This window comes from Melitaea cinxia, chromosome 18, assembly GCF_905220565.1.
Source record: "Melitaea cinxia chromosome 18, ilMelCinx1.1, whole genome shotgun sequence".
NCBI classification, from domain to species: Eukaryota; Metazoa; Arthropoda; class Insecta; order Lepidoptera; family Nymphalidae; genus Melitaea; species Melitaea cinxia.
The window spans coordinates 9,353,875-9,369,112 of NC_059411.1; the positions used below are offsets into that span (position 1 = coordinate 9,353,875).

The window sequence follows — 15,238 nt, forward strand, 5'->3', positions numbered from 1 at the left end:
GATCAAAAATTAAAATGTTAGTTTTGAAGTAATAGGAATAACATTATCATCTTATTTCGTTAGTTAACCCTTAGCTTAACGAGCTTACAAGTATTACGGGCAGGTATGTGTTTACATTTACGATTAACATTTTCCCTTTATTAAATAAAATTATTATTATTGTTATATTTATATAAATATTAATAAAATTAATATTTATATAAATATAACAATGACATAATCCTAATTTTATATTTCAAGATTTAATATTATTTTCAATGAACTAATGAGTAGGATAAAGGAGAACAATGTGTAATGTAAACCATTGGTTAAGTATTGACTTAAAGCAAAAAGATCCATAGCAAAATATAGACTACACAAAATTAAAAAAGGGAGAATTTTGCTCTTTCGTTTGTATACGAATGTATAATAGGTTCATGATAGGAATAGATACGATCTAAGGTAAGGTATTAGCTACTTATTTTCTTATCATTAATCTATATCAAACAAATGTATGCAAACACGATTTAAGAAACTGATCTAACAATGAGTATTGAGTATCGATATATAAACGTGTGCAAATGTGTAACTGTGTTTATTTGTTTACTTTTTTTATGTTTACATAATTATAAAATTATCAATTCACAACTGTCGCTTATGTTGAATATATCTAAAGCTACAGTTCTTACTAATTATTTATATACCTATATTTTCCTAATGTATTACATGGCAGTGCTGCGGATGTCAACTGATTCTTTTTTTCAGTTGATTTATACAACCATTTTGTATTTTTATAAACAAAATATTATTTTAGTTCTACTTTTCTTAGAAAAATACTATTATTTTTTCATTAACTGTAGATTATCAAAAATACTTTTGAAATATAAATACCGAAATATATAAGATTATATTCACATCTGATTTTTATTACATTGATTCAGATTGTCTAGTTTTTGAAAACAGAATATTCAATTCAATTTGTCAAAATTAAATATTATAAGTAAAAACAAAACGAGTGTGCTTTAGACCACACGACTGAAGTAAAACTTCTTTAGCTCCATCTAACTTATATCTCCCTCTCAACTTCTGTTTGCCTCGCCTAATCACACTTTTCATCACGCTCTCGTAACGCATTCACCAGCTTACTCCCCAAGTCAAGCGTACATAAAGAAGTTTTACTTCAAAAACGTAACTGTGTTTATTATTTTTTTTGTTGCATTTATCTATATTGCTCTGAACTATATTACACAACACTTAGCAGAGTTGTTTTATTAAACATAACTGACTGTTGTGCACTTAAACACTATAAATTATTTAAAAATATTTTAAGCTAAATGTACATTAATTTTAAAGAAAAGTGGACAGAAAAGCTCTCAATCGCTGGATCCATTTCCAGTCGAAGTGGGTGGCTTTGTTTCTTATCATAATATCTGCTTCTGACCTCGGTTATTTTATCTCCGTTAGTCTCTAGACCATTTTCCGAGAACAAGATCGGAACATCCAGAGGTTTTTCCATAAGCACTTAATAACTACTGTTGCTTGTGGTAGAAAATATATCAACAGTGGAGTAGTGTGATCAAATAGTCTCCATTTCTTCTTTTAAAGGAGCAGTAGCCTTTGCCGTGCATTAGAACATATTATATATTTCTCGCTCTTCTTGTTAAACTACATTAACTACTTCTCGTTGTCTTCAGAGCTGATTTTGGAGATGCATTATCATTATCAGATGGTGGTTCTGAACCTTTGACCGTAAACGTTACATAGTACCTTTTGTTTTTATCTAATTTTTCAGCCGGTAGAGCTATTAACTGTCTTTCTGTGCCATGTGATACCTCGAGAGTTACGTGAGCCTTTCCAGAAGGAGGTTTCGCATTAATTTTAGGCAAAAAGCTTTTCGATTTACTTGGACCTGCTGTTGCTGCTTTGGGCATCGTGTGATGATTCCATTTAAAGGGAACTTAAAAACAAACACATGAATTTTTAATATAAAAAGGAAATCAGAAAGGTATATTCAATAGTTGATTGATTACTCACTGTACGCAGCACAAGGAATTCCTGTATAAGCGTGTACGGCATGGAAACAGCGATGAGTTTTACTAGTACACAAACAGGGGTTATCCGGAACACCACTCAATTTATATAATTCGCTTTCTCCATAGTCAAAATCTATCGGTCTCTCTGGTAATTTATCTAAATGTCTTTTACCACTTTTTTGTAATTTTCGTAGACTATCATATAGAAATTTTTCAAAACTACTAAATGAATAATCTGTGCTATTATAAGGTCCCAGTCCAACATTAGACAAGCTAGACTTGTTAAACTCATCAATAGCTCTTTTCACTAAAACAGCCTCATTAGCTTTACTTGTTCTGATTTGTAAACGTTTTAGTTCTAATAAATGTTGAAAAATTTTTCGCTCACAATAATACCTGAAAATAAAGTTTTAAGAAAATTAAATACGGATTATTTATTAGGAAACTTTTATATCACTATTAGATTACCTTCTCATGTTTGTTTGTATTCTTTGGGTGACGGATTTCATGTCAACAGCCCTCTTGTCTCCAGGCTTTCGAACTGGTATTTTGCTGTCAAATTTTCCCAACTGTCTAGCGCTTCTTCGTTGTTGGTAGTAGGCATTAAGTCTCGGACTCATAATAAAGCGTTGAACTGGTCGTGGACTTGGTTCAAAACCGGAATCCATTAAACCACTAGATTCATAACCTCTCTCTGAATTTTCACTTTTGGACCTAATCGTTAATCGACTTTTCATTCTTCCTTTCTTTCTAAACCGTTTTCGTCGACCGTTTGCTTCTGAGTGGCTATAGTAGATTTCATTATCACTTATACTAGGAATTCTGCCAAGTGAATTATCTCGACGTAAGTTTGTGTCTTGTAAATTTTCTTCTATCAAAGTATTAGATTTTTTTAATATTCCTGTGCTTAACTCTGTTGTGCCTACAGTATCAGAGAGGACTTTATAGCTTTCAGTTTCATAGATACTGCTTTTTCGACTGCTTGTTTGGCTATCTTTTGAAGATTTACTACGTCTAGGTGATATTTGAGATAGCTTAAGAGTAGTATCGTAATCATTTTCATTTTCTAAACCTGCTTGTTGTATTGCGAGATCTTGTGCTACTGTATCATCATCTAAAATAGTAATAAGACCCTTATCAGGAATTTGTGCAGTATCGTTGCTCCTAGCTTTTTGTAACATATCTTGATTTTTTTCGCCTATACTATCACCTTTTTTGATTGGTTCTTTTTCAACATTAGAAATATTTTCGTCATGAACTATTTGCTCTCCCATTAAATATTCAATTTTATTTTCAGGATCCTTAATTTTAAATACCTCATCCTTATTAGAAAAAGAAACACTGGGAGAACATTTATCTTCTTTTTCTTTATCAATGTCATCAATGTTAAAATTAGATTCATTGTTATCGTCCGCAATAATTTTATCTGGACCAGACAAAATTTGAAATGAAGTCGTTCTATGAAACTCTGAACGTTTGTCTATGCTATCTTTTTGTTTAACTTCTTCTTGTTCTTCTGCTATTCGCATTTTCGTATCTAGTTCTTTGTCAATACTAATCTGTTCTTTTTCTACCACCTTTGAAGATTCAGTTTTCTCTTCTACATTTTCTACTTTTACCTTATTTTTAACATCACCAGAATCAACCATTTCCTTTGACATATTTTCATCATCAGTTTTTAAGTTACTACTATTTTCTATTTTAGCTGCTTCTGCAGACGGATCAGATTTAATATCTACACCTTTGATTTCAGTTTGATTTTCTGTTAAAATATTTTTATCATTATCTTTTTCTATTTCCATTGAATATGGTTTATCATCTTGCTTCTCTTCATCTAAATCTTTATGTGTGACGGATAAATTTGTAGTTTCTATGGAAACGTTGTTCGATGAATCTAAAGTAACTGTTAATTCAGAATTGCCATGCTGACTTGATTCACGTTCCATATGAATCTGAGCTTCTGTAATTACCATATTAGTCTTGACTGATATTGTGTCCGTTTCTGTTTCACTATGAGTTTTACTTTTGGCAACTGCAGTTTCTGTCGCTGACTCAATTTCTAAGTTCGTTTCAAAAGATTTAGAAACCGACATGTCGCTTTTCTCATTTCCCTCAATTTCAGTTCCTTGAACAGTATCTATATTTTTAAATTTAACAATATTCACACTCTGTTTTTCGTTCTCGTTTTTAATAAGAATAGATGTTTTTTTCTCTTTATGTTTCGTATTTTTTCTTTCACTTGATTCAGAACTGCTGTCAGATGTTGATGTGGATTTTCTCTTACTACGCTTTCTATGTCGCCTGCTTTTTCTTTTCTTGGAATAGCTTGGTGTTTCTGATGAGCTTCCTGATACAGACCTTGAATATCTATGTCGATGTCTTGAAAAACTTCTACTACGGCGTGGCTCGCTTTTTGATCTGCATTTCTTTTCTCTCCTGACCTCTTTTCTAATTTTATGTGTATGTTCTTCGTGATTATTATAACCGTCATACTCACTATCGTAACCATCACTAAAGCTTTTTTGTTTTTCCATACATTTCACCCGCCGACCAGTATATCTACCAGCATTTTTTTTTGATTTCTTTCTAATCTTTTCATCTTCAGATGAGATACTACTTCTAGAATCCGTATCATCTTTTTTTATAACGTGTCTTCTATCGGAAATTGGACTAGATAACTCAACTACTTCACGTTTTTCTATACGAATACGGTCACGTACATCTATTTTTGTACTTATTACTTTTCGCGTCGGTAATGAAGTTATAGGAGCAGCATCAATTACTATATGTGTATTAGAAAGTTTTGAAGCAGGTAATCCACCGTGCATTTGTAAATATTTTGCAGTAGACCGATGACCTCTACTCGCTGCGCAGTCTAAAGGTGTCAATGGTTCATTTTTAGATGACCGTGCTACGGGGTTTACTTCAGCACCACGATCCAATAATAAACGACAAAGATCAGCATTATCAGTAGCTGCAGCAATATGTAGAGGTGTTCGGCCTTCATGATTTGTTGCGTTAACTTGTGATGGTCTTCCATCTAGTAACCATTTCACTAACTCTCGACGTCCAGATGCTACAGCCTCATGTAATGGTAAATCTCCTTTTGAATTCCGCAGCCACAGATTAGTTCCCCTTGCACCTAATTTTTTTTTCTATTATTAGATTACAAATAATATGAAAATCATTTGTACATGAAACAGCATTTAACTTACCAAGAATACGTACAGTCTCAATTTGCCCTTTCGCTGCTGCAGTATGAGCAGGACTTCTACCCCTTCGATCCTGTCTATGCGCATCTGCTCCATGTACTAACAAAGCAGAAGTTGCGTCTGCATGGCCTAATGCTGCTGCATAATGTAACGGTGTACAGCCATGTGAGTCAGCAACATCTACACGAGCACCACACAGACCAACTAATGTTTCTAGGGCTTCAGTATGACCTCTTGCAGCAGCGCAATGTAGAGCTGTAAGACCATCTCTAGAAATAACCAAAGATATCTATCAAAAGATAGTTGAAACATCAAGCGAACTAAATACCTGCAAAAAAGTTTTCTAGTCATTTAGACCAAGACTCTCAAGAAGATCTCAATTTTGCTGTAAAAATGATAGGAATAGTAAGATAGTATTAAATTAATAAAATTAAAATAGAGAAAATAATAAGAATATAAGATGTTCTATTGATTTTAGTTTGCTATTTGCTTTCCAGTTTTTTTTTTTGTTGACTATTATTAAATAATTATTTATTTTTTAATATTTACGAAAACATGTTACTTAAATGTACGTATATACGTATAAAGACAAATAATAAGTAAAACTGTAGAGAAAATAATATACCTGTCAGCATCGTCGACGCTTGCTCCCGCTTGATGTAGAGCTAACACTGCAGCGGCTGATCCAGCAGATGCGGCCCACAATAAAGGCGTGCGACCATCCGCATCCCTAACCTCTACTCTAGCGTCACCCTCCTTGACCAACGCACGAAGCACTTCTAAGGCTGCTCCCCTGCTCTGCATTATTATTATAAATATTATTAACAAAAGCTATTACCTTTTAACAAGATCCTTAAAGAATATACAAAAAATAATTACTTGATGATCGGTAGCAGCTGGGGCCCCACACATTTGAGCTGCGTAGTGCAAAGGGTAGCCACCGTGCTGGTCGGGAGTGGCTGCATCCGCCCCCGCGGCTAATACTGCCCGCAGCGCTCCCACCTCACCGCAAACTATAACAATATCTTATATTAAACTATTCACGTGACGCCGCGTTGGCGCAACGGTTACAGCCATGGATTGTGCCTGTTGCGCTGGCGGTTGTGGGTTTGTCCGCACATGACAAACATTTGTATTGGCCATACAGGTGTTTGCCGTGGTCTGGGTGTTTTTACAGTCCTTGTGGGTCTCCCCACCGTGCCTCGGAGAGCACGTTAAGCCGTCGGTCCCGGTTGTTATCATGTACACCTGATAGCGGTCGTTACTCATAGTAGGGAATATAACCGCCAACCTGCATTGGAGCAGCGTGGTGGATTACGCTCTGATCCTTCTCGTACATGGGGAAAGAGGCCTATGCCCAGTAGTGGGATTTTACAGGCTGAAGCGAAACTATTCACCAGTACAAAATAATATTGGCCTACATTTATGTATAAGAACACAGAATAAAACCTGTGTTAAAACGTGTTTATTATGTGTGTACCTATATACCTATTAATGTATTTTAAAAGGTTAGTTTTATTTACTATATTAATTACATAACTAGAAAGATTATTATCGAATGTTATTGCCTACTTCATTTATAATTAAAATAAAGATTTGGTATAATGCTATCAGAGTTGACCTTTTTAATGTTTTCCACGAAAAACTAAGTCCTAGATAGACGTAATCCAAGGTTCAAGGACCCGGCCTTGTTTGTCGTTCAATAAAATTGTTACGGGCACCCCTTGCCACCTTAACAACGACATACAAACTTTGGTCACTCAGTCTCGGTTTAGTCATTATACAATCACTACCATGTCATCAAAACATAATTTGTTAAGAAAAACTTCATTCGTCTAATTTCATTATTACTAACGTTTCTTATTGCTTTGAAAAAATCAACTACAAATTAAAAACAATATTTAATAAATTACAAACAATTTTAGAAGATATGTTACGTTTATAATTGTGTTTACAGGCAAAAAAAAAAACCGACTTCAATTATATCGACAAGTAATACAACGTAGGTAGACGAAAAATTAGTCAAGTAAATAAGCATTATCAAAGATTACTCCAAAAGTTGTAATCAGATCTCGATAAAATTTATATGTGACCACATGATAAACATCGGCTTTCGACTAAATTAAAAATTATCAAAACTGGTACACCCAGTAAAAAGTTATGTGGATTATCGAGTTTCCCTCGATTTCTCTGGGATCCCGTTATCAGATCCTGGTTTCCTTATCATGGTACCACACCAGGGGTATCTCTTTTCCAACAAAAAAAAAGAATTATCAAAATCGGTTCATAAACGACGATGTTATTCCGGAACATACATATATACACGGTCGAACTGAGAAACCTCTTCCTTTTTTGAATTCGGTTAAAAAGGGCACAAATTAATAAGAAATAGAAAGGTCAACCGCGTGTTAATGTTAAGTCAAAAATATTTAATATTATGAGGAGACACGTTTTGCTAAGTGCATGTACAAGTCATACGTTTTGTAAAAACCATAAAAATGTTTTCATTAGTCTAGGCGTTAGTCTTATGCTTGAATAGACTGGCCTCATAGAGAGGCTGTAAAGGGTTTTTAGTTTTAAATCAGACGGAAAAAGTTTCAAAACTCATGTTCTTAAATTTTACAAATTTAAAGCTATTAAATACATATATGATTATTCTAAGATAAAGATTATTTATTATTTAAATTGTATATTTAATACCACCACTACAATAAATTTAATATATATTCTATATATATATAAGTTTTTAATATTTTCAATTTATAAGTTTACAAAAACAGTTTACAAATGTCATCTAAAAACATAATAACAGTAAATACATTTTACATTTATAGCAACGAAAGAGGAAATGAGCCTAAAGCAGCAATTAATGAAATTGATTTTGATGACACAAGTAAGAGTAAATTCAAAATCAAAGGAAACTAATCATGTCAAACTTGTAACTTGTAAACGTCGTGGCGTGCATGCGGGACATCGATTTCACCTTAGCGGTGATAATGAGAAACCGGATTCACCGCTGAATGATATCGACACCCAGCAACTTACTCAGCAAACTGGTCTAATAGAGACGTTATGCGTATGCGTGCGTCATGTCCTCACATACACAAGTAAGCTAGCAAATTTATGCTTGGATTTTTTTTTGCTTGTAATTTTTTTTTTTTTTTTATATATTTGTCGCCTTTGTATTTATATGTTGTAAATGATGCGACGAGCTTATATAGGTACAAGTTGTGTAGTGATTATCAACGACTCAGTTAAGAGAGATCAAAAAGATTCATAATTCTGTGGCTGGGGAAAAGAATTCAGCTATTTGGAAGTTTTTGAAGTCATTAGGAGTACTACTAGTATAGCCTGATCACACGTTTACGTTTATAAAAAATAATAGGCCCGTTTTGACATTTGACAAATACCCTAGAACGTAACTCGGTATGAAACTGTAAGAAACAATAAAATAATTATTAATAACATAAAGTGTCTTTAAGAATACGTACACTTTTTGGCGCGTTAAATAATATGATAAAATATATTGGGAGTATTCTTTTCGCGCTTACTTTAAAAAGTAGCATGCCATTTCTAATTATTACGAAACGTCTAAAAAACTTTGAAAAGTTAGTGTAGTTTCACCAGCATCATTCGATTTTAATAGTAATTAAATATTGTGTAGTGATCTCTACTGAAAACGATTGTGTTCGCTCGCAAACGAAAAAAACGACTTCGATTACATCGACAAGTAACACAACGTAGGTAGACGAAAAAAATAGTCAACTAAATACGCATTATCAAATATTACTCAAAAAGTAGTCGTCAGATCTCGGTCAAATTTAAATGGGACCACAAGACAAGCATCAGGTTTCGATTAAAACAAGAATCATCAAAATTATTTATAAATAATAAACTGCTACTCTAGAGGAAAATAAAGCTTACTACGTTAGAGTAGATGGGCCCATGTAAGATCATTTGATTGATATTCACTGACGTAGTTTTACTCCATATCTGATAGATGCGTTGCGAAAAAGTATGCAACGTCTCATAAACACGAATCAAAAAGATTCAAAAAAAATTAAGGAGGATTATGACAGAGACATCAATATTTCACTGCATCGAATACTTAGTTCTTATAACGATCTATTTAACGCAATCGATATTGCTGTGACGAGTCCCCGCACTTATAAAAAATTTGTATTGCAATGTTTGAATTAATTGGATTTACCTTGTAATTATAGCTGTTTGTCTTGTAACTGTGATCGACTTATTTTTAATATTTGAGGTAATCCGTGGTAAACGGTGTTGGTATTACGATAAGTACTTTTTGTATATATACTGATGTTGTTGATACCCATTGTAATACTGTTTGTTTTCCCAAATAAAAAGAAAAAAATTTTTTATGATATAATTAAAATGAAATAATACATTCAGATGACGATAACTTAACTGACGATTTTGGCTCATCATTCGATGAAAATGATTAAATGAAAATTCAGTCACTTTCGCGTTTTCTTAATTTTTTTTTTGTGATTGAATGAAAGTTATTGTAACTAAAAAATTAATGAAACAACTTTTTCGGATTTTATGGCGGATATATTTCGTGGCTTCTTAGGTTTTTTACATGCCCGATGTTTCGGATACTTTACAGCAACATGTCAAAACAGTACTATTATTTTGTGATGACTATAGCAGGCTCAGCATAAGTTGTTTTGCCATATATATACCAATCGTCTATCGTCTGCGCGCGACTCCGTCCGCGTGGAATTTTTAAAGGGGAACAATTCTGTTATATATGATTTTTGCGATAGTTAAACAGTTTCCGCAGCGCACGCAGCAGAAGCTCTCAAAAGAAAAAAAAAACAACCCGATTTTGAAACATTCTTCATTGTTGTTCCGCTCCTGTTGGCCTTAGCGTGGTGATATATAGCCTATAACCTTTCTCAATAAATGAGCTATCTAATACTAAATGAATTTTTCTAATCGGACCAGTAGTTTCTTAGATTAGCGCGTTCAAACAAACAAACAAACAAACCCTTCAGCTTTATAATATTAGTATAGAATTACCCCCTTAATCCCCCCCCCCCACCTTGTGACTTAGGGCCTAGGGGTATGAAAAATAGATGTTGGCCAATTCTCAGACCGACCCGATATGCACACAAAATTTCATAAAAATCGGTCCAGCCGTTTAATCTTCAGCCGAAACATTTTTCCATTATTAATGTCTGGTCTGATTATTATTAATGGCTGAACTCAAAGAATTGAATATAAACATAAATAAACAGCCAACATTTGTAATCAGGTCGACCTGTTAAGCATGATTCGTAAAAGTTAATTTTTAATCCAATTAATATTGAAATAATTAGATATTTTTAATACAAAGTAGGTACCTATTGATGCTTGTTTATTTATATTCACTAAGTTCTGATCTCTAAAATTGCAAATTTGTTATGTAATTAGGCGATCTATACGTTATTTTATTTAACTAACGAACCAAATAACTGTGTTTATTTAAAGTTCTGTTGTATCGACATCTGTGTAAACGTGTACTTAGTTATGAACTTGCCATTGTTAACGTATTCGAAATTTTTACAAATTTATATTAATATAACGAATTTGGTTAAAATTCGTTAAGGAGGATAAATGAGGAAAATTGTGTTTATAACGAATCTATTATAAAAATGTAAAGACCAAAAATGCAATGCAGCTAAAATGAGTATCAGAGTAATGCGCTTGATGTGGATTTTTCATATATAAGAAATATGTATATAAATTTCATATAAAAAAAGTAGATTCTTATAAAAAATACTCATTATACGATTGTTTATATTTTACTTGCCTGTAGCCCAATGAACAACGGTATGTTGTTCGTTGTCTTTTGCGTTGACATCAGCACCAGCTGCCAGCAGCGTCTGTACGAGGGGCACGTTTCCGTGAACAACAGCTAAATGTAGCGGCGTCAGACCGTCAGCATCGCGGGCATCAGCCAATGACGGAGCGGCCATTAGCACGCGATCTGCACACGCTGCACGCGCAGCTTGGTTTGCGCCCGCACCACTTGACGCACAGTAGTGCAGGGCGCACCGTAAGCTTCTGTCACGAATGCGTACCGATGATGGCTGAGGAAAGGGTTTTTATGATATCAGTTGATAATAAATAGCTCAAACAAACTGAAGATACTTAGCACGATGATTTTAGAATTAATTTGAGAGAAAAACAATTAAGTTTATGTATCGTTACTTGTTACATAGAAGCTACCGTTACTGAACTGGACTATGGAAAGTCTTTGGTTTCGGATATCCTTGTGAATAATAACGTTTTTAGCGGATAGTATATAATAACTAGATTCTAGTTACTAGAGAATATGTAGGACTCTATGACTCCATAAGACTTCAGTGTTTCGGAGTATGTGGAATATATTATTTTTATAATAAAGGCTTTAGACTTCATAGAAGATCTGCGATTACTATGTTTGTAACCATTAGATATTGCTTGTCAGGCCTATATGTCTCCTTTTTAAAATGCAGACTTTTTTCTGCCAAATTTATTATTCAGTAGGTAACCTATAGGTAATAACCTACATTATTTTAAACTTTAAAATAAAAAAGGACCACTGGTAAGTATTTATTTGCAACTTTATAATTTCACTCATATTTACTTCAAAATAATAATAATTGTGTTTGCTCGCAAACGAATAAAACCGACTTCAATTACATTGACACGTAAGTACACGAAAAAAAATTAACAAACGCACTAGTCGTCACTAAAATTTTTTGAGGGTTTTCCTCGATGAGATTCCATCATCAGATCCTGGTTTCCTTTTCATGGTACCACACTTGGAGTATCTCCTTTCCAACAAAAAAGAATTATCAAAATCTGTTCATAAACGACGAAGTTGTCCCCGAACATACATTTAAAAATACGGTCGAATTGAGTAAACTCCTCCTTTTTTGAAGTCAGTTAAAAACCTGATTTATCAAAATAAATGTTGGAAGCTACTGAAAGATAAGATTTATGTTTTTTTTTTGTTAAGTTTTAACAAGACCAGTTACGATTAAGAAAATGACAATATAATTTTTCTGACTTAATGATATACTCTACAATTAAGTAAGTATATGTATAAATATTATTAATATTAGATGAATCAAACAAACGGTCAGTTAAATATTTAAATCGTTTTATTACCTATACATAGGTACTACTTGTATACTTTGATTCTTATTGAGTACTAGCAGCTGTGCCCGCGACTTCGTCCACGTGGAAATTAACAAAAAAGTTATTGTTCACTTCGCAGAGTAATAAAATAAATAAATTTCTAAAATGAAAGTATCCTAAGTTACTCTTTATTACATCAGCTATATGGCAGTGAAAGTTCTGTCAAAATCAGTCCAGCCGTTTCAGAGATTAGCTGGAACAAACAGACACAGACAGAGAGACAAAAATTGTAAAAAATATTATTTTGGTATATGTACCGTGTCGTATCTATATGCATTTAGTAAAAAGCGGTTATTTGATTATTACACACAGATACTACAATTTAATTTATTTCTATAGATGGCTGTTAGTTGTGTCAGTGTAGCACGATTGATTTCGCCAATATCACGTAGGGTTGGAAAAGACGGGAAAGAGATTGATCGGTGCGATACCAGTCTGAATTTAATTTCGAAAATAGGCAAAATAAAACTTTATTATGTCACATTATAAACATACACACATATTGGAATTGAGTTTAAGCTAATAATAAGTATGATAAAGTTTTGTGGCTGATTTCTCTTACTACAGATAAAAATATTTAAACATATTAATACGAATTGTTCACAAAATTTTAACTAAAGGTAAAAAAAAATAGCAAATTCTATGTTGTGTTAATAACATTTAATCTAAACACTTATTTCATTCGTGTGATGAGTTGAAGGATCCGGGGATCGCTGTGTCTAAGTAATGACTGGATCGTAATAGTCCAAGGTTTATGTACCCTAACTATAACTGATATTTAAAATTCCACGAGAAACATTTAAAAATTGTAATAAGTAGAGTGGGAACTCGATGATTTAGTACCTAAGTACTGCGATTTATAGATACTGATTACAAATTAAAAACGTGTGTACTTATGTACGTACGTAAGAAATTATACTTCATTGGCTAGCTAACTTCACGTTGCTAACTTCTTTTTCTTTGACTAGCTAACTTCAGGGTGTCGGTTTTTTGTGACGGTGTGCGCGCTCAAAATTTTTTCGTAAAGTGCGAAAAGAGGAATAAGTTCAAAAAATACAAATAAGACGATTCTGCAGTATTTGAAAGACTTTATCTATCAAATGTCTTTAAATTTTTTTTTTGTTTTGTTAAAAAAATAACGTTTGTTCCTTATTATTTGATACTAGCTGACTCGGCAAACGTTGTCTTGCCGCTAAACGCTATTTAAAAATAGGGGTTGGTGGTAGAAGGGTGAAAATTTAGGGTTGTATGTATTTTTCAACGCTAAAATCATAATAAAATAAAAAATAAATCATTTATCTAAAAATTAAAATAAAAAGTTAGGGGTGGACTACCCTTAACATGTAGCGGGATGAAAAATAGATGTTGGTCGATTCTCAGACCTACCCAATATGCACACAAAATTTCATGAGAATCGGTCAAGCCGTTTCGCAGGAGTTTAACTATACAAACACCGCGACACGAGAATTGTATATATTAGATTTTAAATTAATCGCTGTCGTGAGCTCTAACCCCTATGTAATGTTTAAGACAACAAGCAATGTTCTTACTAAGGGTATCTACGTAACGTGACTTCCGTAACATCGTGGGACCCGGTATATCCATTGATTGACTATGTGTTTCCCGCTGTTCGATATTTGCCCCCACCCGCTGGTGCATTTCCTTAAACGCTTATATAATTTTACAAATTAGAATGTGACATATTCTAAAATACAGCTACATAAATACGAACAAAAAATATATTTTTAACATAACTCAAAATTTGGTGACATATTCAAGTTAATTTTTATGTAAAACCAATTAAAATAAGTGATTTCGTTTTCAAATAACACTATAAGTATTTTTCAGGGTCTTATAATGAACTTACAATATACCAAATGTACTCGAATATAGTTTACTGGGCGATAAGATACGACGCCTGACAGCGTCACGAATCTACATCGCGTGCCTAAATAAGCACTAGAAACAAATATAACATTCATATTTAAACGCCATTGAGTAAGGCTTGCTCTTGATTTGAATAAGCTAATATTTTACTGCACCAAAAGCCGCTATGTTATGTGATTTCGCTAACTTTTTAATCTGTTTATGTGCTCAATTTGACATATTTTACTACCAAGCAAAACTTACTTCTTTGTTGAGTATTTCAACAACAGATTTATAGTTCGCCTGTTGACAGGCATACATAAGTGGAGTACAGCCTTGAGGCAGGGGGACGTTTACATCACCCTTTTTGAAGCCGTTTTTTTCTCCTCGAATCTTAGTACTTTTGTCGACGAGGTCACCTGAACGATTTTTTTTAGATTTTTTTAGTATACTCGGGATGGGCTCGCCCCGGCCGCTCACTTCGCGCTTTTCCATAACAAAAGAGGGTTAAAGTGGCTCGCGTGCCATGTGTCGATGTGGGCTGCGGTAACTAGCCAGCTGCGACGAGCGAGCGCGGAGGGCGCGAAGCTCCGACTGACCCTCGAAACTCGCCCGAAACAACGGCCAGCGGCCACCTTCTGCCCTCTTGGACAGAGACGGTGCCAGGCTACACGCAACGCCTGAGTAGTATGGTAAAAACCAGGTCAAATAAAATTAAATAGAAAAGGAGCGATTCATAAAAATATTATTAAGTACGATCAAGTACGAACTAAAACGAGCTCTAGAAAATATTTTCTTCAAGTAAAATTATCTGAATTACCTAATATTTATTAATTCAAACTCGTTTCTAGCTCGATTGTCGCTGTCGGAGTAATCGTAAATTTTTCACGACCGAACCCTATGTAATTGGTGCTAAATCGAATGATCAGTTCGACCTTAGCATTTTTCAAA

The 15,238-nt window shown here is 33.7% G+C and overlaps 1 protein-coding gene across 1 annotated transcript; it reads right to left on the reverse strand.

Annotated features, from left to right (window-relative positions):
• Positions 1–1,649: 1,649 nt before the first annotated feature.
• LOC123662524 (ankycorbin) lies at positions 1,650–14,782 on the reverse strand. Its single transcript, XM_045597367.1, has 8 exons — positions 14,552–14,782; positions 11,046–11,325; positions 6,104–6,237; positions 5,850–6,022; positions 5,228–5,493; positions 2,481–5,154; positions 2,014–2,408; positions 1,650–1,936 (listed from the first exon to the last, which is right to left on the reverse strand). The coding sequence occupies exons 1-8, from the start codon at positions 14,780–14,782 to the stop codon at positions 1,650–1,652; spliced, it is 4,440 nt and encodes a 1,479-aa protein (XP_045453323.1).
• Positions 14,783–15,238: the final 456 nt, after the last annotated feature.

Coding starts and splice junctions, on each gene's coding strand:
- LOC123662524 (XM_045597367.1), bottom strand. CDS start 14,782: ATGGAAAAGCGCGAAGTGAGCGGCCGGGGCGAGCCCATCCCGAGTATA. Junction 6,238..11,045: donor CGTTGTTCATTGGGCTACAG/GCAAGTAAAATA, acceptor ATATTGTTATAG/TTTGCGGTGAGGTGGGAGCG. Junction 6,023..6,103: donor CAGCTGCTACCGATCATCAA/GTAATTATTTTT, acceptor ATAATAATGCAG/AGCAGGGGAGCAGCCTTAGA.